This window comes from Hippocampus zosterae, chromosome 7, assembly GCF_025434085.1.
Source record: "Hippocampus zosterae strain Florida chromosome 7, ASM2543408v3, whole genome shotgun sequence".
NCBI lineage: Eukaryota > Metazoa > Chordata > Actinopteri > Syngnathiformes > Syngnathidae > Hippocampus > Hippocampus zosterae.
The window spans coordinates 1,212,356-1,233,619 of NC_067457.1; the positions used below are offsets into that span (position 1 = coordinate 1,212,356).

The 21,264-nt window shown below is 46.9% G+C and overlaps 3 protein-coding genes across 3 annotated transcripts; 2 read left to right on the top strand and 1 right to left on the bottom strand.

Moving 5' to 3' along the window:
- Nucleotides 1-69: 69 nt before the first annotated feature.
- Nucleotides 70-10,587, bottom strand: top2a (DNA topoisomerase II alpha). Its single transcript, XM_052069297.1, has 35 exons — nucleotides 10,401-10,587; nucleotides 9,769-9,909; nucleotides 9,608-9,698; nucleotides 9,458-9,521; nucleotides 9,181-9,326; nucleotides 8,708-8,805; nucleotides 8,414-8,626; nucleotides 8,100-8,273; nucleotides 7,826-7,927; nucleotides 7,507-7,644; nucleotides 7,294-7,432; nucleotides 7,066-7,223; nucleotides 6,753-6,878; nucleotides 6,555-6,665; nucleotides 6,322-6,427; nucleotides 6,078-6,187; nucleotides 5,886-5,978; nucleotides 5,684-5,798; nucleotides 5,479-5,600; nucleotides 5,116-5,264; nucleotides 4,808-5,039; nucleotides 4,597-4,731; nucleotides 3,995-4,195; nucleotides 3,719-3,914; nucleotides 3,550-3,641; nucleotides 3,324-3,464; nucleotides 3,152-3,235; nucleotides 2,848-3,057; nucleotides 2,667-2,763; nucleotides 2,357-2,521; nucleotides 1,339-1,498; nucleotides 908-966; nucleotides 704-805; nucleotides 410-627; nucleotides 70-290 (listed from the first exon to the last, which is right to left on the bottom strand). The coding sequence occupies exons 1-35, from the start codon at nucleotides 10,416-10,418 to the stop codon at nucleotides 144-146; spliced, it is 4,653 nt and encodes a 1,550-aa protein (XP_051925257.1). The 5' UTR covers nucleotides 10,419-10,587; the 3' UTR covers nucleotides 70-143.
- Nucleotides 10,588-11,883: 1,296 nt separating this feature from the next.
- Nucleotides 11,884-19,057, top strand: lrrc3ca (leucine rich repeat containing 3Ca). Its single transcript, XM_052069298.1, has 4 exons — nucleotides 11,884-12,894; nucleotides 12,995-13,477; nucleotides 15,209-16,390; nucleotides 19,041-19,057. Exon 3 carries the CDS (start codon nucleotides 15,259-15,261, stop codon nucleotides 16,015-16,017), a length of 759 nt encoding a protein of 252 aa, XP_051925258.1. The 5' UTR covers nucleotides 11,884-12,894; nucleotides 12,995-13,477; nucleotides 15,209-15,258; the 3' UTR covers nucleotides 16,018-16,390; nucleotides 19,041-19,057.
- LOC127603202 (uncharacterized) lies at nucleotides 18,822-21,070 on the top strand. Its single transcript, XM_052069300.1, has 4 exons — nucleotides 18,822-19,222; nucleotides 19,799-19,906; nucleotides 20,195-20,335; nucleotides 20,490-21,070. The coding sequence occupies exons 1-4, from the start codon at nucleotides 19,058-19,060 to the stop codon at nucleotides 20,700-20,702; spliced, it is 627 nt and encodes a 208-aa protein (XP_051925260.1). The 5' UTR covers nucleotides 18,822-19,057; the 3' UTR covers nucleotides 20,703-21,070.
- The last annotated feature ends 194 nt before the right edge of the window (nucleotides 21,071-21,264 follow it).

Genomic DNA, 21,264 nt, shown 5'->3' on the forward strand with positions numbered 1-21,264 from the left:
TTCATCAGACCAGCTTGCCACTTATTCAACTCAATACAAACAAACTTTATTTGAGAAACGGTGGTCAAACGACAACGAAATATTTACACTTGGGTACACGTTTAAAACCCAGGAAGAACAAAATACAAAATGTGAACACTGACTTAGTCAGAATCAGAGTCAAAGTTGTAGCAAACAGGCTTCCTGGCTCTACTCGGTTTGGCCTGTGCTGCCGCAGCTTTTGGAGCTGCGGATTCCTTGTCCGAAATCTGGAAGCTTTCATCATCATCACTCCACTTCCTTCCTTTTTTCTACAAAGGGAGAGAAAGCGTCAACATGCACCAGAGTACACAGTATTGACAGTAGGACACTACCCGCCCACCCTTCAAGAAAATAAATTTAAAAAAGGCGCCCAAATTAAAACACAAACCTTGGCTCCAGTGGATATTTTGGCCATAACGCGCGACATGAGGTCCCCTGGGTCGCTGTCAGAGTCGTCACTGATCACTTGTTTGCGTTTGGGGGCAGATTTCGGCTTCTGTACTTTGGCCTCGCCCTTAGAGTCAAACGAGGGAATACTCTTGGACATGGCACTTGATGAAGGTTTGGGTTTGGACAGAGCATCCACGATGGATGGCTGCTTCACATCTGAAACAACAATTTAAGACTGCGATCGATGAGACGTTCAAAAGTGTTTTGAAGCGTTCTCGGGGAGTCTTACAACCTGCAGCTTTCTTGGATGCGACGGCTTTCTTTGGAGCAGCCCGTTTGGTCTTGGGCTGAACCAAAGCCGCTGTGGCAGCCTCCTGTTTGTCAGACTGAGCTGCTAACGATCCATAAAGGGAAAACAAAAATGTGGGAGACATTAAAACTTCCAGATGTGCATTTGTCAGGCTTACTGCACAAGAGAGCCAAAGACATTACTTACAGCTCAATTTGCTTCCAAGTTGTTTATGAGCTGTTGGTTTAGCCTTTGTCACTTTCTTCCTGTGAAAGATATTAAAAAATACGTTGGTATTGGACACAAAAATAAAAAAGACAACCAATTTTTATCCTGTGAAAGTTACATTTTTTAATATCTTGGCATTGGCTGCCCATCTTCAAAGCCCTCCTCAAAACTCACTTGTATTCTTTGGCATTCGACTCAGCATGACTTAGATTTGTTCTTGGTTTTACTGTTTGGTGCTTTCTACCGTCTTTATCACCGATTTGTTTTACTGTTTATTGTATGTTAAATTGCTCCATGTACAGCACTTTGTATGCAGCGATGGCTGTTTGAAAGTGCTCTATACAGTTGAATTGACTTGGATTAAAAAAATAAATCAAAACGACGACCACTTTCTATCGTGTCATACTCACACAGGCTCTGGTACTTTGGGAGAATCCAGGTCACTGTCCGGGTCAGGGACAAAGCTAGTGTCTTCGTCATCGCTGATGACAGCTTTTTCTTTCCGAGCGTCACTCTTCACACAGCCATCAAACTCATCATCGCTATCAAACATGGGGTACTTGATGGCAACTGAAAATAAACATAGCAGATCCGGGGATTCAGTCATGCCGGTTGTTTGTGGCAATCGATGAGCGGAATGCCACGGCTATCCACCAAAGCAACAGTTCTTAAAACGACGCCCATGCACCGGAACACAAAATAATTAGCAATAAAATATTAGCCGTGAGCCATTTTCAAACCCTCTTTAACCCCACATTGTGGAAAAATACAATATATAAATAAGTACCTGGGCTTGGATGACTGGATTCTTAAGATACAAAAAAAAAAAAAAAAAAATCCCTACTTTCGCTTTGGCCCAAATGAAAGCTCAGTTGTTTGAGGCAACATCCGAATCTGACATCTCTTCCTCTCAGAGTTGTACAGGTAAGGCAAGGCAACTTAGATAAAATAGTTGCAGCTTGAAGGCACATATAGCAAAAGTTTCCAACATGCCAATAAATCACTTTTTTTCCCGTAAATGCCTTTCACTAGTTTGACTTGTCATAAGCAAACCGATGTGAACATGATTCGCCATTTCAAAGTGTGAATTAGTCACACGTGGCCTTTCCCCCCCCCTAAAATAACGAGAGTGGCGAGGAATGACCAAAGTGCCAAGTGGGCAATGCTGATCTTCGTTTTCTAATCAAGCACTTCTGTTTGCAGTCATGCTCGAGGAAGCAGTGCACTTCAGCTAGCGGTGATGGATAAATATTCAGTTGTATTTTGATTACCGGTAAGTTACATTTAGATGTTGATGGTTTGAGTTGAAATTGTGAAAGAAAAAATCCGGTGCACATGACAAACAGCCTTTGGATTGTGATGGGGGTCTTGGGCAGAAAGATTCTCCCCCTTGAGCCAAGAAGTCAGAGATCCCGTTTGCGGGACGACCTTTAGGTTTGCGTTGAATTCTTTCTCTTGGGGCAGCAACATCCTCGACCTCCATTCCACTTTCAGACCGACTGTCACTCTCCTCCTCCTCTGATGTCTCATTCTTTTTGGACTTCTTGGCAACCGGCTTGAACTGAAGGGTGGTCTGCTTGCCCAATTTTGATCCTGCAACCAAATGCAGTATTTGACAGTGTTCCAAATGAATGAGTATCACCGTTGCCGTGGCTCTTGCTCTCCGCTTGTTTCAAACGGGATCCGATTCCAAGCATTTACTTTCACTTTTCTTCTGTAGTAGAGCAGTAATGCCGACCTTTGACTTGTGAGGTTGCTTTGGTCCTCGTTGTCAACCGTGCAGGCAGACCGTCTTCCTCCTCGTCGTCCCCAAATTCCATCTTCACATCTTCAGTCTGCAAATGCACAATTGAGAAACAATTGATTCAGAACGAGACCATCTTCCCCAAAGTCTCCCATGTCCAAATAAGAAAACAGACCTTGACATTTCTGCCTCTCTTGCGTTCTCCTTTGAGGAGGTCGGCCTTCCTGCTCGCCTCGGCTATCATGGCGCTGGTGATGCGTGGGGTGACACGGCGGCCCTGCGGCGTGGGCAGAGTTTCTGTTTTGGCCGTCAGCTTCACCGCTTTGCCTTTGGAAGTCTTTTTGACGGGCAATGTGGCAACCTCCTTCTCTTTGGCTTCAACGCGCTGGGGTGGACATCACAGTGACCAGGTGTAATTCTAAGATTTGGAGGCAAACCCTCGACGCGGCCAGCGTAAAAAAGAAAAGATGAGCGCCTACCTCCAGTTCTTCCATAAAGGCAGCAAGATCGTCTTTCCACAAGTCAGTTGCAGTCTTTTCCTTCAGTGCGTTCAACTCTGTCATCTGCAAAATAATGGTGGCAAAAGGAAAGATCAGAAAAAGAGTAAGCATATCAAAAAGAGCACACCGAGAGCAGATGTGAGTAGCTCACCTTAGCATCTCTCTGCTTGCAGAGCTCCTCCTTCTTCTCCTTGGTCAGGAACCACATGGGCATGCTGAGCAGGTAGCTGTAGTCGGGCCCACTCGTGTCCTCCTCCTCCTCCGGGGCTTCCTCCAGATCCTCCTCCGCATTCTAATGATCACGCGGGAAAGTGAGTGCAGGTGGCTGCTGACTGAATGGAAATGAGACGGAAAGAATTCCCTTCCCGAGGCCGTACCTTGTTTTCGGCCCGTTTCCAGGCTTTGACTGGGTCCGAGTCATAACCCATCTGCTGCAGCATGCGAATCAGTTCCTTCTTTGGTTTGTTCTCTATATGAAGACACTTGATATGAGCAAACCCAAACTCAAGTCACCGTGACACCTGGCATGCTGTAACTGCCACTTACCAATGACCAGGGTGCCCTGGATTTTCTCCAGGATGAAACGGGCCTGGTTGGTGAGCTTGGCACTCTCTGCCCCCAACATGCCCAAGAGCCAATCCTTTCTCAGGTTGTAGTACTTCAACCTCAACTTAAAGAAGTCTTTGAGAATTTCCTCCGCAGAATCGTACTTCTTCAGGCTGCCCACGTGGTCAAACAGAACCTGAAAGCGCCACAAGTCTAAAGGTGCTACATCCACAAAGGAATTCTTGCAGTCTCGTGATCACGACTTGCTGAATGTACCATGGAATTGCAAGTGAGAGGATTCTGCAGCTTGAAGACTTTATGGAGTCCCACGGCCTCGACCTCCCGCAGCTTGTCCTCGGTCATCTTGATCACAAAACGCACAGTGGTGTCGGTGTGGTATTCCTTATAGTCTGTGATCAGAGCCGGAACCTTCTCGCTGCCGTTCAGCATCGGCTCCAGAACGTTCTCCTTGTATGTCTGGAAGAGAGATGACACGGCGATGTTGTGATCCAAGTGAGCAACAAATTTCAATTTTATTTACGAGCCTCTCCGTTGTCGACAACGTTTTAACGGGATAATGCAATCTCTGATGCTGCAAGTAAATCCCAGGCCGATATGTACCTCGGTTTTGAAGCTCATCTTTTATTTTGAAGAAAATTGCATTGTTAATAGATTGCATGAGAAATATGTGATTTTAAAAAATGCAATGCCCATGTATATTTTTAAAATCTGTCCAACTTTTGCAGACAAAAATCTTTCAGAGGGCTGCATTTGGCCTGTGGAACTTCCAACTTTACAGCGGTGTATTAAAATATTGTGTACCTCATCTTGTGCCATCTAGTTTGTGACAGTGGTCTCAAGATTAGATTGCAACTCACCTGTGTCCAGGTTTTGACGGGCAACTCCGAGATCTCAATGGTGGTTGAGTCAATGATCGCCAGCTCTCCACAGACCATGTACTGGTTGTCTATCAGCTGATCAATGGTACCTTTGAAGCCTTTATAGTTCGGGAGCTTCGAGAAGACAAAACCAATGAGCATCGCCTTCACTCTTGGTCCACCTTTAAAGACCCGAACAGAAGGGCCTCACCATGGGTAGCATATCCTCGTTGTTCAGCAAGCGTTTAATATTGCCGACAATCTCTCGGATGTCATAGTTGGGGATTCTGCTGGCCCAGCCTGTGCCAATACCGTCAGAGCCGTTGATCAGAACGGTGGGAAGGATGGGTATGTACCACTCGGGTTCCACACGCTGGTTGTCGTCATAATTGTTCGTCAGCAGATTATCGTCGGTGGGTGGGAAAAGAAGGCGGGCCAGGGGGCTGAAGAGTTGGGAGACATTGAGCGACCGCGGATTCATTGAGCGACTTTTCAAAAAGGTAAACGTCGACTGCTGACCTGAGCATGGTGAAAATGTAACGGGGGCTGGCAGAGTCCTTGCCACCGTGCAGCCTTGTTCCAAACTGCCCAAGAGGCTGCAACAAGTTCAAGTTGTTGCTTCCCACAAAGTTCTGGGCTAATCCAATAATGGTCATCATCAGAGAAGCCTGGAAATCAACGGGGTTTGTTGTGTGAAACGCCCACTATCTTTGTTGTTGTTGTTTTTTAATGACCCATTGTGACAACAATTATGCTAAGACAAACCCAATGCTGGCCAAAGACATTTGCAGAGTACTGTACGGACAAATATGGGTCCTCTGTATGCAGACACACGAAACCAAAATTCAGAAAAGGACAGTCATGAGCAACTGCGACAGTCACCTCCCCATGATGATACGCTGACATCTCAGCCACAGAACCAGCCAACTGGGCCACCTTCACTTCCCGCTTGTCATTTCTCTTGAAGCAGCAGAACAGTACCTTCCTCTGGCCAGGCTTCAGCCCTGTCAACAAAGCAAATCAAATACATTCATCAGAGCCGTTTGCAAACTTAACGGCGTTTCTGAAACTGGCCGCGTTAACGTACCATCCACCAGGCAGGGAATGGACCTCTCGTTGTCAGAGTTGGAGAAGAGTACCAGCTCCTTGTTGACAAAGTCATTGTAGGAGAGATGCGTTGTGGACCGGCCGTACAGATACTCCTGCGGACAACGGAGCAACCCGGTAACTTCAGAGTCTTCGCCGATCAGTCCATGAAATAAAAACATTTAAATGACGCGGCAGTCAACCTCGGGCAGGTTGTGCTCCTTCCGGTGGCGTCTATTGACCATGAAATTGGTGAGCCACTCTTTGCGTTCGTCCACTTTTTTCTTGCTAAAGGCCTAGCGCAAAGAGGACAGGCGGTAGATTTGATTAATCCTCCCTTCCAAAAGAGCACTTCAAGCAATAACAATGCCATGATGCACACAGATGTGACTTACAAGGGTGATGGCTTCGTCGTCTTCTGGCCCAGAGTATTTGAATGGAATACGGTGTCTCTGCATGTCAGAGAAATACTCCTTGGCCTCCTGCGACGTGCTAGTTCCCAAACCTGATTGGACAGAAGCGGAGCAGACGGCCGATGAGGAAGAGCGGCAGAACGCAGAACAAAAACCGTGACGCAGGTCAGGCATAGAGGGAAGCTTACTTGGCTGGCTTACTACCACACAGGGGTTTGTGACAAACCTTTGTAGTATTTGATTTTCCAAGATTTGTAGTTAGACTGGCTCTCCTTCCATTCATTGAACTCTGGGATACTGTAGAATGACAGCTGGGATTTCTTGTATGATGCCTGAAGGCAGGAAACATTACTGTATTTCATTTCCAAACACGATGCCATGAGGGATCATTAGATGTGCCGCAGGCTTCTATGCTTGGGGCACCGCGTGGCGACACTGTCACACATTCAAGCGACATACTTTGATGATTGGCGTGATGAACTCTTCCAGGAAGTTGTGGCGCAGCAACGACGGCCAGTTGTGGTGGATGAAATTGATGAACAGACCTTTAATGTGGGAGCCGTCTTGATCCTGTCACAAACGTTATGCGAGTCAAGATTAGTGACACTTGCGTGGGCTTGATGGGTAAAAAAAGCGAGAGGAAGACTAAAAACAAACCTGATCCGTCATGATCATGATCTTGCCATAGCGCAAGGTCTTGAGTGAATCTGGGTCACTATAGTTCTTTTTGTACTGCAGACCAAGGATCTTGATGACGTTGTTGATCTCGGCATTCTCCATAATCTGCAAGAGAAGACGTGCAAACCGATAAGAAGGCCTTCAAATTACACCAAAGATGGGGGGGGATCAAGTGGATCTGGAAACCGCCGATCTACCCATTGATTCACATGAACACCATAATGAGATTAAGCAGCATTTCCCATACGAGTGGTAACTCATGGGACACACGACAACACGAGCGAAGCCTGACCTGTTTGTGCGAGGCCTCTCGCACGTTGAGCATTTTTCCTCTCAGAGGGAAGACGCCATAGCGATCCCTGCCGACCACACCCAGGCCAGACACGGCCAGAGTCTTGGCCGAGTCTCCCTCAGTGAGGATCAACGTGCAACCGATGGAGTTCTTGCCACCTACCAGATTGACAAAGTGATTACAGGAGCTTCACTCCACGGCCAGAGTGTTGAATTGGAAAAACAGTACCTGCATCGTTGGCGTCATCCAGCTTGGGCACCCCTTTGATTTTGGTGTGTTTGACTGCCGAGCACTTCTTGTTGAGCTGCAGCTGAGCTTTGAACTTCACCCAGTTCATGATATTTTCGACAATTCCGCAGCCGGTGGCCTGTTATGGAGATGAGTCGGCACAGTGAAAAACGCTCAGAGAGGAAGAAGTGAGCGATGCCGGCCATGCTTTACCTGTTTGATGAACTTCTCGCCGAGCGGGCACGTGGAGCCAAAGTTCTTATGTTGCAGAGTCATGTTCTCTTTGGTCTGAGAGTCAAACGTGGGGTTCTCAATCAGGCAGTTGACAAATAGCCACATGTGGTTTTTCACCTTGAATGGGGATGGAAATAAGTCATGTGATGTCAACAGCAACATCACTGTCATCTTGAGGAAGTTGTCGTTTCTTTCCCAATATGCATGCCAAGAGAGTATTTTTGAAATACTTTACATGTTTTAACCTACTCAGGAATGCATACGGAGAGAGGAAAGAAAGAGGATTTTTTTTTTTTACCTGGAATGGTTTGACCGCCACACCAGCTTTGTTCTTCTTCTTCACAACATCAATGAGCTTGCTCACTACCTGATCGGCCACGTAATCGGTGTGCCTGCCACCCTAATGTGCAGAGGACAAACATTAGCGCCCAGTTGGCAAAAGGCCCGATAGCAGTCATTTGAATTGCTGGGTTGACAACAAAGTTATAGTGCCCCGCCCCCTCTCAATTACCCTTGTAACGCATCTGAATAAGTGAATTGAGAGGGGCACCTAATCCGGTGTAAAAGTCTACCTTGGTTGTGGCAATGCTGTTGACAAAGCTGACTTGCTGGAAGCCCTTCTCGCTCACGGTGAGGCAAACCTCCCAGCGCCCATTGACAACCTCATGAACCACCGTCAGCTCATTCCCCGTCTCGCTCACTTTGTCCTTCACATACAAGTTGACGTAACTGCGGAAATCTGTAACCTGGGGCGCACAGTGGACATGGAAACTTAATAAAGGTGCAGCAGAAACATTCTCAATTGTACAAAACGTGACATTTGTTACATTCTGAATAAGGATATCTAACAATGATCAGAGGCACACAAGACAACAAGTGAACCAACAGGAAGTCTTTTGCTGTTGAAGAACACGCGGACACCCTTGGTACATCCGGCGATGTCGTAGGCCCTCCTGGTCATCAGGGCCACCGTGTCTTTATCCAGGATTCTCATCTTAAACTTGGGCAGATCAGGCCGAAAGGTGATGCAGGTGAAATCCTCTCCATCAAAGGATTTGATGGTAGCTTCCTCGGTTCTGCCCATGTTGTCGTACCACGTCTGAGGAAAGAAAAGTACTGATGTGAAGTGACAGGTGAGGGAAAGATTCAGAGCAAAAGTTCTGCCATATTTGCTCAGTACCTGTCGAAAGGTCTTCTTTGATTCTCTACAGGCTGTCTCAACAGTGAACTTGGTGCTGAAGATGTTGCACAACTTGGCACCGTAACCATTACGCCCACCTATAAATTAAAGTACAGACCACAGATGTCAAAGTTGAGGCTCAGGTGCCAAATCCAGCACCGAAAAGCATTTTATAGGCCCACCGAAGCAAATTGTGCGTCTGAAATAAAAAAATGTTTCTACAGGAGTTGGCACAATTTAAGAGTTTCAAACTTTAGTTGGTACCAGGAGAAATAAAGAAAATCCCAGAAGGGAGGGGGGGGGGACTAAAATGGTTTGGAATAATGCAATTTGCTTTTCCTGTAAGGGTGGTGGTGGGGAGGCATTAAACTGGATATTTTGTCATTCAAAAAAAATTAAGTTGGGTGATGTTTTATTTTAGGATCATGCTACCCAACCCCATATGGTAAAACAATGTGCATGACATAACTTACCAGTGACTTTCTTCTGATCGTCGTCATAGTTACTAGAGGTGAGGAGCTGTCCAAAGATGAGTGCAGGTACAAACACTTTCTCCACCTTGTGCTCCACCACTGGGATCCCCTTGCCATTATTCCATATGCTGATGGTGTTGTTTTCACTGAAAGGGGGAGGGGGAAAAAGCATAAGCCACGATAAAAACTCATTTAGGTTATGTGAATTGTATGTACTGTACATTCCCCTGCATATAACCTTCTCTGAGTAAACACCACTGAAGCATATCACACTCACACATCAATGTTGATTTTGATGCAGGACATATTCTTATCTCTCTGCTTGTTGTCCGCAGCATTTACTGGGAGGAGGAAAGGGAATCCTTGCATGAGACAACAAATAAAAGACAGTCATTTGGACTTAAGGCCATTTCAGCCGTTTGCTTACCAAGGATCTCATCAAAAATCTTGTAAAGCCCCGGTACGAACGTTACATCCCGGCAGTTCATTCCAACATCTTCGTCATACACCCACATTTGCTGAGGAAAAAAATAGCAATGGGTGGGTTCTCATGCGTCTTGTAGATCCAGTTGGCGATTTGAGTCTTACCTGGGTGACAGTCTCTACTGAGCCGATGTAAGAATCAGGTCGGAGCAAAATGTGCTCCAACTGAGTCTTCTTCTGATAGATCCTCTCCACTGGCATGCGTTGGGGATCCTTCTCCAGTGACTGGTTCTCGAAGAAATTTATCTGTTGAGGACACAATTTTAAGTCTTTTGATTTGTTTTCAGTATTTCATATGCTCATAATTGTGTATTGTACATTAAAATTGTAATCACAGGTATCCGCCCGCCCCCAATTCATTTTCGGTACAATTAGTATCCCATTGAATCATTACAGGGTTGGTTACCATTTCCCACTGTACTTTGATGCTAATAATGATGGTGGTCCCAACCGATTCCTGTCCTAAGTGAAACGCCATTTTGAGCGTTTGGGGGCGAACGCCATCTTGTAAACTGGTTCGTTGACCCCCACAAAACATGCAAATTGCAGTTCAGCTTCTTACCAAGTTCATGCGAGAGCTCCGTATACTACCACTACGTTTGTTTCTTGTTTGTTTTAACATATTAGTGAGCTTTTTTCCCCCCGTACCAATAGTCACGTAACGTTACTTGACAACTTTAGACTGCATGGTAATTAGCCCCAAGAACGTCCCAGTCCAGCAGCTCAGTGTCAGTTACCTTCAGTGGTTCAGCCATTTTCCCCTCCTTTGTCCGACAGGGATATATGGTCGGCGTTTAAAATGAACAATTTAAACCCTTGGACAATATACGCAGGTACACGATAAGAGGGTGAGCGTTACCGGAAAAGAACGGAGTGTAGTGAGTGCGACCCCCGTTTGAAAATCATAGCGTTTCAGGCGCCAGATTAAAACAGCCAATGGGTCATTGAACACGTGACAAAATCATCCAATAAGATAGTCGTAATCAACTTGGTTCAATAGCCCAATCAGCGAGAGTATTGGCCCTTTCACCCCGCCCTTAGCACCCAATGGCCAATCGACTTCGCTTATTTTACAAACGCGGTTCAAACTTTTCCTTTTTTTTCAGTACTACTTTTGTAAAATTACAGTATTTTTTAACATCTTCCAACAATGCTCTGGCCCAACTGACTCTTTTAATTTACCATTTCGACTCTATCCAGTCACTACCAAACATGTCAAAGTTGTGTCATATAATTGCAAATACAGTAGCTTCCCCAAACAAACAAAGTACCTAACAATTGTATTAAATATGTCGGGACGAGCGACTTCCTCTTCGTTTCCCCTCGAGCCATCTCTGTCACAGCAGAATGAAAATTAGTCATCTTTGTGCAAGCGAGCAATCATCCAGGGGGTTTCTTGTGTGTATTGGGAGTGTGGTGCACCTTGACAGTCTGCCAGCAGTCAATGTAAATGGAATGATGCGCTTGCCTCTTCTCCTTATCTGTCTTCCTTGCAGGTCTCTCAGCTGACCTGGACATGGTTGTGAAAGCACTGTCTGTTTCAATGAATAACATTAGTAGTGCTTTGTAAGAGAATACTGGAGGAGAGAAGTACAGTACACACACACACACTTTTGGACATAATAACAGAGACAAGGGAATATATTTTTAAAAGACCAACCCATTGTCAAAATGTAGTCTGTGTCAACATCTAATAGCCAGTCCCCTTTTGATAATTCACACCGTGTCCTTACTTTCCTCGAAGGTACAAAGCCTGACCTTTAAAGTGAACTCAAATCCCCTCGGCTATTGTGGTGAATATGCCTGAGAGACACAATATAGTGCCAGACGTGACTTTGCAGTTCTTTAAAAAGGCCAGAAGGAACACAACTTTTATATTTAATGTGCTGCCAGGCGGTCGTGAGGTGGTGGAGCGATTTTGGCGAGGCACTGGTGCTGATTGCTTGTTGTGGAACGAGAAATAGCATAGATGCTACGCACTAAATCAAATTCAAAATCAGTACTGTACAATGTACACACAAAAGCAATGGAGATGGACACTTCTCAGTCTGCCGCTGTAATAGTAGTCATTTGTAGGCAGAGGATAAATAACATATGACTGTGAGTATTGTTATTGATCTGCATAGGTTGCCATAGTTGCAACAAAAGAGGGCAGCACCTATTATGACTGGCTGGGCTTGCTTTGGAAATAAATCCGTTTGATGCGCCCATCTCTTGTGTGAGACCCAGTCAAGACACACTGCTGGAAAATAAATAAATCAAGTTGGCTAATGTATTCGCACAAACCCGGCGAGTGTTTGATCTTGTTCTGCGGACGGAGCATACACACGCCCGGGAGCGCTGGAGGAATGAAAAATGAGAATGAAGGAGGAGAAATTCATCACGGCTTTTTCATCCAGCTCCACGGCAGTGCTTAGGCACCGCGAGGGACTCTTATATGCAAATCCCCCCTTGCAAGGATTACTGTCATCTCACAGGTACGGCCTTTATCAAGAGTGCAGACTGTCCAGCCGGATCTTTAATGGTGTTCGTAAATGTCTTCTTGGCAATTAAACCTGATTAAAATACCCAACAGTGACTCAATTAAAAGGGAGTCGAGCAAACTGACAACAAATCCAAGAGCCATGCTGTCAGCTCTTTTTTGCTGAGCACAACCAGCAAACTACCTTCAATTTTTGGACAAATGCCTAAATAGATAATAAATGTTGGCAATATTATTTTGAGAAGGTATTTATAATTGTACACAAAGTACAACGTGGCACTTCATCATCCGCATTATGTCATTCTGGAGCAGCGGGAGGACGGGAGGAACCCGACGTATTGATTTTAATTCCATTACAACCTTATGAGTGGCTGCTTGGCATACTACAGGGTCAGCAGAGCTGTTTTAGTGCAATCGATCGGCTTTCCTCATCAAGAGTGTGGACACGACCTGCAGAACCTCAGGACCTGACCGCGACGAGACCACAATTCAAGTTTTATTGTTCAATGAGACTTTTCAGACACTTGTATTCTATTTGACAAAGGCCCTTTTATCAACCGCGCTGTGAAACAACAACGGCTGAGATTTTCTTTTTTTTCCTTTTAGGAAAAGGCAAACGTCTATAGATTGCCTACTTTTGAAGGAATGACGGATACAGACCATATGCATCGCTCTCTGCAGAGGATAAGTAACATATTCCTGCGAGTATTGCTCTCTTAACTGTCTCTCTGTGTTGCTCCACCGTTTGTGTGTCCCTTCCAGAAACCAATGCTATTCATCAACTTGTCTATGGCACTTTGGCTTGTTTACTAGCGTTAAGATGTCCGGGAGAAACGACGCCGTTGCGAGGGAAGTCAAGTCAGCTCACCTTCAAATCACAAGGGTTCCACAGGGGGCGTGGCCTTCGCTGTGAGGCCACCTGCTGCGTGCACGCGAGCTGCCAGGCAGCAGACTGACCGAGACGCTCCGTCCCAGAATCGCCGTGAAAGTCACGTCGTTACACGAGCGAGGGAACCCCCCCCCCCCCCCCCCCCCCCCGAGAAGCCTCCGGGGGAGCAGGGTGGAGGCGTTCGTGCTGCGTGCGCGTTGACTTATTTGCATCGCACCCATGTTGGACGTGCCCCTCTCCCGGGCGCCTCCCAGCCCGAGCGCACAGGCGCCAGCTAATATGTTGCCTCCTCTGGTTGCGTGGAAACTAAACGGGCGAGCCTTGAACTGCTGTGGAAGCATCTGCGGCGGAAAGCAACAGACAGCAAGTTGAATCGGCTTCGTGGTGTAGGAACACTGAAAGATGCGGTGGATCATGACGACGAGGGAAGGAGCGCCACAAAGGTGAGTGTATTGGACACGTCGATATTTAGTTTTAGTTTTTTTCTTCTCTTCAGATCATCATACGTACCACATGCATGAAGAGATCATCATGAATTCTATTTTTCTCCAGACAAATATAGACCACGCTGGTCCACGTAGGTTTTGTCCAATTATATCTTTCAATTAATTTCCCATTAGTGTTGCATTATGGGTAGGAACCGCAGTGAGTTGAAAGGAATTATGCTCATTTGGCATATGAAGTGGACACACGACAACAAGTGATGGATCAGCTGCATCGTCAATCATCGGCATCTGTATTTTATCAGACGATGTGTGGACGGCACGGGACACAATCGGAATGTTGCCGTGCATCCCCGGTTCAAATCACTGGAAATTGAAGCTGGCGTCCAATGAGAGCTTTGCGAGCTAAGAGCTGGAAAACAACATTACTGCCTGGCTTGATCAAATCTGATCATGTCAAGGCTCGCTCTGCCGCCTTCCCCATTGATAAACAAGCGGCGGCTGATTCAGGCTCTCATGCCCTGGACAACACCACGCGCTGGCTTCTCTGCACCATGCAACTTCAGGGTGCAAATATTTGGTGTGTAAATTCCAGGATAGCACAGAAGCGAGGCGATGCATTCAAACATGTCGTGTGAGATCATCTCTCGCAAATGATACAATTTCGCCGAATTGGGGTTTCGGCGTTTTTTTTCCTGTATCTTTCTTCGTCTGTCTATGCCAGCGATGTATTGTGAAGCCTTTGTGCTCCTCACGCGGGACACAGTATCGCTACCCACCATTGCCACCGCACTGCCCGCTACCCCGAAACGCTATTTGATACTCGCAGAGAGATCGATGACATTTTTTTTAATCTCTGTAAGTGGATTGGTGCTCATTGATCGTACATTTTGAAGGAATTAAAGATGCCCGGGTGAGCTGTGGCGCCCTCGGACGAGGCGGGCCTGCGCATCGTATGGTCGGTCTCGGTTTCCCCTCACTGGAGTTTTTTGGATGTGGGAAGGTTAGGACGGGTGTACAGAGTCCAATTTCACATAGCATCCGTGTCATGGATTGATAACTCTTAAAGCAGCGGAGCAACACGCAAACAGATAACAGTATTCCCAGGCGTATATTCTTTATCCTCTGCGGGGAAAAAATGTGAATTTCTTTGCATTCTATTCGATTGGCACGACCGTATTATCTGTTGTGGTCGAGTTCTGTATGTCGACTGCAAACGTTTGAATAGTCGTGGAGATATTCCCATTTTTGTGTCGGCATTATTCTTATCCAAAAGATATGACGTAGGATTGTCGGGTGGAAGGACAACTGTGTCAGCTCCTCTCACTTTTGCGAGTTGTTTTGTCGGAATGCTATGTGCCTCTTCTTGCTAAGTTAATGTCAGTCCGCATGTACCAAAATAGCCAAAGTGCATGGCAGGGATGCCAATTAGAAAAGCGGCGCCATGGCACCCGAGGATTCTCTCGGGTTGTTTATTTTGCGCATTTAAAAAAAAAAAAATCCTTCCACTTGCCGGGAAAAGCAACAGGAGTCCAGTTGTTTCTCAGCTGCGATGAGGGCGCAGCACCCTGTCCACCCGTTCGGACCGCCGGGAAATTGAGCAGGGGCCCCAGTGGAGTGGGATCCGACCCAGTTTGTGAAGACCACCGGTCTCAAAGTGGCGTTTTAAATCGATGATATGAAGCACGCTCGAGAGTTGCGAAAGCTGACGTGTTGTTTTGTACGTCTCAGGCTCAGCAGTCGCAGGCGCGATTGACGCGTGGCCTGGCCCCGACGCCGAGATGTCCATGTCCAGCCTGGTGCTCATGACTTTCTGCTTCCACCACGCCGCCGCCGCCTCCGCCGCCGCTTGCTCCAAACACTGCTACTGCTCGGAGAGCGACGGCGGCGGCAAGACGGTGCGCTGCAGCAATCGGCAGCTGACCGCCATCCCGCAGGACATCCCCAACGACACGCGGCGAGTCTACCTGGACTTTAACCTCTTGACCTCTATCCCGGCCAACGCCTTCGCCGGCCTGTCGCGCCTGGCAGAGCTGGACCTGTCGCACAACGACATTAGCCAGCTGCAGCCGGGCGCGTTCAGAGGCCTGAGCTCCTCGCTGCAGTTCCTTGACCTTTCCGCAAACAAGTTAGTCCATTTCACCGCGGACTCCTTCGAGGGCCTTCGGGCTCGGGCGAATTTAACCGACAATCCCTGGCATTGCGACTGCGACCTGCAGATGGCAATGCCCCGCGTGGACCTGGAGCCCGTGTCGCTGACCGGCATCGTGTGCCAGACTTCCGACCCGGAGGAAATGAGCGTTCAGGGACTGGCCTTCCTCTTGGAGCCCGACATCGACTTGTGCGTGGTGACGAAGAGGACTACAGACGTGGCCATGCTGGTGGTCATGTTTGGCTGGTTCGCCATGGTCATCTCTTATCTGGTCTACTACGTCAGGGCCAACCAGGAGGACGCCCGCAGACATTTGGAGTACCTCAAGTCATTGCCGAGCAGGCAAGCAAAGTCTGAGGAGTCTTCTACCATCAGTACTGTTGTTTAGCCACCAGGCCGGTGTTGCCCAACCCTTCCGGAGCAAAGTCAAATACTTGACATCTGGCAACGCTTATTCCCCCTCGGAGCCAAAATGTCATAAAAAAAAATTCCACCAAAAAGAGTGATGTCTCTAAATACTTGATTTGAGGATGACTGCTGAAAAAAAATGTTTCAACCGAGACGATGTGGCGCTCTAATGTTAAAAGGTTTTCAGAGCACGGCTAAAACAGTCGGGCGCGTTGAAGTCAGCACGTTTGTTCTCTTTGGCGGCGACCCGGCGCAATTGTGCAGTTCGCTGGCTGGCTATGCCGACACCTGACAACATCTGCTTTAGAGCGCCTCGTTGTTACGGCGCGGAAAAGTCATCACCAACCACTCTGGTAGGCTACGTAATCTCTTACTGATTGATGTGCTTTTTTTCAATTTCTCTCTCCAAATCATACAGATGTCACAAATCATTTGTGACTCAAAGTTTACAAATGGAATTGAATGCGCAATATCTGGGAAGCGCAGCAACGTAAATCACCAGAGTGGCTCATATCATTTTCCCAGCTCAGTCATAACCGCCCGATTGTCACTTGTGCCTGCTCGGCTGTTTGAGTGGCAAATTGGAGGGTCGCCGGGCATCCGACTTCCTCTTAACTGCCACATTGACCAAAAAGGAACAAAAAAAAGACAAAATCTCAGCGACTTGGCTGAGATTTTGGGGACCGACAATGCTGCGAAGGGACAGGGGAAGCCGGACAGACGCCGAGGGAAAAATAAAACATCACTTAGGCATAATGAGACTTTAATGAGAATATTCATAAGCGAATGACTACTCTGTATTCAAGATAGAAGAACTATGAAAAAGATGTGCCCGAGGGTACCGCACTGTGGACGTACACCCGTCTGGGGCCTCCCAAGTGTAATAAGCCGTGCTAACTGAGCTAATTGTCGGCAATACGTTTCTTTGCATGAAAACTCAAGCTGATGCAATGCAGCCCGCATGAATTATTCACCTCTCGACTGCCCATTAACACTTTTAGAAGGATGCGGTCGGATGCTTGATCGGGGGAGTAAAAGCCGTAGCGTGTTTTGGGCCAACCTGGGTTGTGATTGTATCTTGAAGGACCTTGTGATAAGCGAGGATGCGAAAGGAAACTGCAATGCACAGTGGACGATTGCGTCACCTTCACAACACGCGTCCGTACGTTTTCATTAAAAAGATGTTTGGCTACTGATGTGTTTGTCTTCTTGCGAGTATTATGGGATGCATGAACAGCAACTGTCAAAAGACACCGGACCTGCTGTTGACAGTCTGGTCTTAGATAGCTTGGACGCGGTGCACTGGTGTTGGTGTTACACCTGCAGGTGCACGCACGAGTGGGGGTGAGGGGAGGGGGGGGGGGATAAGGTGACACGTTAAACGGTGGGTTGGGAGGCCCTCTTGGCGGATTGGGTTCCAGGTGGAATTGCTTCCAGCCACCTTTGTGACACGAGGCGAGCATTAATGCGCAGGCTGATGGGCTGCGTATTCAGTGGGGCACTGTGCATTGTGTGCTGCGAGGCGGGAGCTGATCCGGTGGCACTTCATTGGTCGGAAAATTATCGCTTAGTTACGAGAAATAATGCATGTTGTATTCCACTAAACAGGCCCGGATTTCACAGAAAGTCCATTTGTGAAGAAGAAGAGACGAGATCATGATTATTTTGGTTTGGTGTCCACCCCCCTTTATTTATAGCCGAAAGGCCCTGCTGTTCTATAATATACACCCCCCTCCCAAGGGATCAGTTGAGGTTTAGCTTGCAGTACACACTTTTTCCACGAGATGGCCCCCTTGCACCAGTCAGGCCTTTTCATTTGACAATCCACTTGAGTGTGGCCCGCTGCCCATACAGTTGTCCAAGCACCCTCAAAAACAGCCCACCGTTCCATGACTTTCTTTGAACGAGAGGCCCTTCGGAAAACACTTCATGTTAAGATGGCACAGCCCGTATTTAACGGTGAGGCGTGCGTATCACCCGCGGTGAGCTGGGATTGGCTCCAGCACACCCTAATTAGGCGCTACACAAAATTGATGGCTGGATGTAGAAAACTGGCATTACTTACTGAGGTGACTTTGGATGCCGTCCTTCAGGTGGACGCCCGCAGGTCCACACCCTTGTCAGTCCCCCTCTCCACTCACCCCCCCCTCTCCATTTCCATCTTTTTGACGTCAACATTCACTGGAGGTGAAGAATATCACCAGCCTCATTAAATTAAGGAGTAGAAAGTGCCGGTAATGATTATTTTCAAATGTAGGTAGTCAAAGTAAAAAGTCGCCGGAAAAATAAGTACTCCAATGAAGTACTGTATCGATAGCTGAAAAAGCGACTTCGGTGGAACGAATTTGAACATTTATTTCCCACCGCTGATGATTCTGTGATTTTTTTTTTTTTGTGATTCACAAGACCCAAATAAGGATTTGCAAATATGCTGCGATCCAAACAAATGATATTGCTCATCCGTTTCCTAAACTGTCCCTTTCTCACAAAATTAAAAGGAACTCTGCAATCACTGCCAATGACACGCGGTCCGAGGCGAGTATTGGGAAAGCCCAGGATATCTCCACTGCTTGCCACTCATATATATACACGCGTACGTATGACATTTGGTCAATCAATCAACTGCGTACACTTGAGGTCAGTACTCGAAAGACATTTCCCCAGTCGAGGCCATGAACATCCTGATTGGTGAGTAGTGACGTCAGTGAAATGCCGCCGAACTGAATCAAACTGTTTGGGGAATTTTAATTTGAAGGCATCCGGACTTTTTTTAAGGGACATGCTAGTGTTCTCTCTCTTTTTTTAATTGTATTTATCTTTTTTAATTATTTTGTTAAACTTGAGTTTGACATGCGTTAGTGTCACATGATCTAGGAATTGGCAGCTACTCTGGCCTGGAGGGAGGAAGCAGACAGGGAAGAGCCAGAGCTCAAGCCTTGTGCTGCACCACTTTTGGCTTTCGCGTTGTTCGTGACAACATTTTTTCTTGCTGTCTCCCTGCAGTTTTCACTCTCTTCCACATGGCCAGGGTCGCGGGCGCCGCGCCTCTACCGGAGGTTTGCGCGGACATGTGCGCACTTGTTGAAGGGGCGCAATTCCAAGCGCTCGTCCGGAGGAGCCGCAGTCTAACCGAGAAGATCCTGCTCGCCATTCCCGAAGCGCACAAATCGAGCATCCACGCCGAGGTGAGGGACTCCTTACCTTTTTCTCGCCAGCGTCTTGATTATTATCGCCAAACAGGTTGTGGACCTCATTGGATTATAGCACACGCAGCGGCTGCATGGCGACTAGGCATCACTAATCAAGCTCTATGGAATCGTCGCATTGATTGAGTTCTGCTCTTGTTGATTGACATCATGAAGTCAGTTGTGGGCTTGCCCCCGCACTCCATAGACACGCATGTCAGATTCACTGAAAACTACAAACGGTTCTTAGGCGTGTGCATGTGACAGAATGGTCGTATTTGTGTATCCAGTGATGAACTGTCCATTTTCAACATTTGAGTCTCTGGGTTCAAATCTTGCTTCAGGCTGTCCTGTGTGGGAGTAAAGGATTGTTTGTCTATATGTGGCCAGCGATTGACTGGCGACTAGTTCCCAATGCACTTTGCCTCTCGCCCAAAGACAAACAATAAAAAAAAATGCTGGATGGATAATCAATTTCAAAATGTTGTTACCATTGAAATTAGGTAGGCACCGAACTTTGGAAAGCATATTTCACCAATGTTGTAACATGTCCGTTCTTTCGTTTCCTCACCACAGACTCTGAAACTGAATTCTTCCGAAAACGCCAAGCTCGGCACAATGGCGACCAACATCAACTTCCCAGCTGCTCCCGTGCTTAAAATCGCTTCGGAAAAAGTTCCGTTGGTGAGTTCATGGCCAGTGGACTCCATTTATTGTGATGATATCAGTTTTTGTTGATGGAAGAGACACCCTAATCGATTCAGAATTTGGTAGATTGTGTGAAATGAATTGAACCCCATCTGCGCAGCATTTTCCGCTCCTGGAACCACGGGATGAGACATGTTGGCGGCCATCCCTCGCGTCATTACATTTGATTGTGACTTGTCCTTTAGTGTCAAGTGTTTTTCTTGGCCGATCGGTTTCCTCAGTGAAGTAATCAAAGCCCTGTTGGTTGTTTGCACCCCCTATCAGGAGAGCAGTCTGATACACATGCACAAGGGTCTGCAACTGCACCTGGCCTTGCTGAGCACCATCTCACCTCTGCTGGAAAAATCACAGAGAGTGACTGACCTCATGAACACTGTCCGAGATCTTGCTGTTCAAATTAGCAAGGTAAATCAAACAAACGTGAGGCCTCTGCAATTCTTGAGTCACTTTGTGATCGCCAGCGGCAAGAATTTATTTTCCTGCCGACTTTTTCTTTGTACTTGTGTGTGATAACTTTTGCCATCTCTGATGATCCCTCCGCACGCCGGTCTTGGTGCAGATGCTGCGAGCTGTCCAGACAGAGTATGAGCCGCAGACAACCCCGAGCCCCGTGACCTTACACCTGCACGGCGACTTTGAGGTCCAGGTGGCCGCCCACCTGACGCTGGTGCAGCTCCAGTCCCTGGGCCAGGATATACACCGCTTGCTCCGGGGTCTGGACGCAAGCCACGAGGAGGAAACGGACAGCGACCTGCTGATGGGACTGATATAACACTGCTCACTCTTCAAAATTCTTGTTATTTTAATGTACCAGAAGTATTTATTGCTCCGCTAAGGGATTTATTTTTTTATTTGCCTATTTATTTGTATGTATTTATTTATATTGGATTGAACAGCTTGGATGACTTGTTGCATGCTGCCTTGTGTCTACACTAACCGCCACCACTTGCCTGTGTCATGACAAACTTACACCAAATACTAATCTCAAAGCTCAAATAGGAGTCTGACAATCGAGGGAATCTTATGAGACATAATGGGGCATCGTGAAATACTAAGTTCAATCAAATGTTATTTATGGAGTATTTTTGTATGAATGCCAATAGTATTTATAATCTGTCCTGCAATAAACCGTTTTCTTAATGTCTGCTTCTCTGACCGTCAATCATAATGCAGGATGTAAAAAAAGCCAATTACAAAAAAAAAAGATGGCAAAAGTACGGTAATTGGGATGTTCATCACAGTTGCGGTGACCAGTTTTCACTTATGTGAGAGATTTAAAAAAAAAAAAAAAAAAGACGCATAGCGACCTGAGGCAAAAGATCGCCAACGCCGCC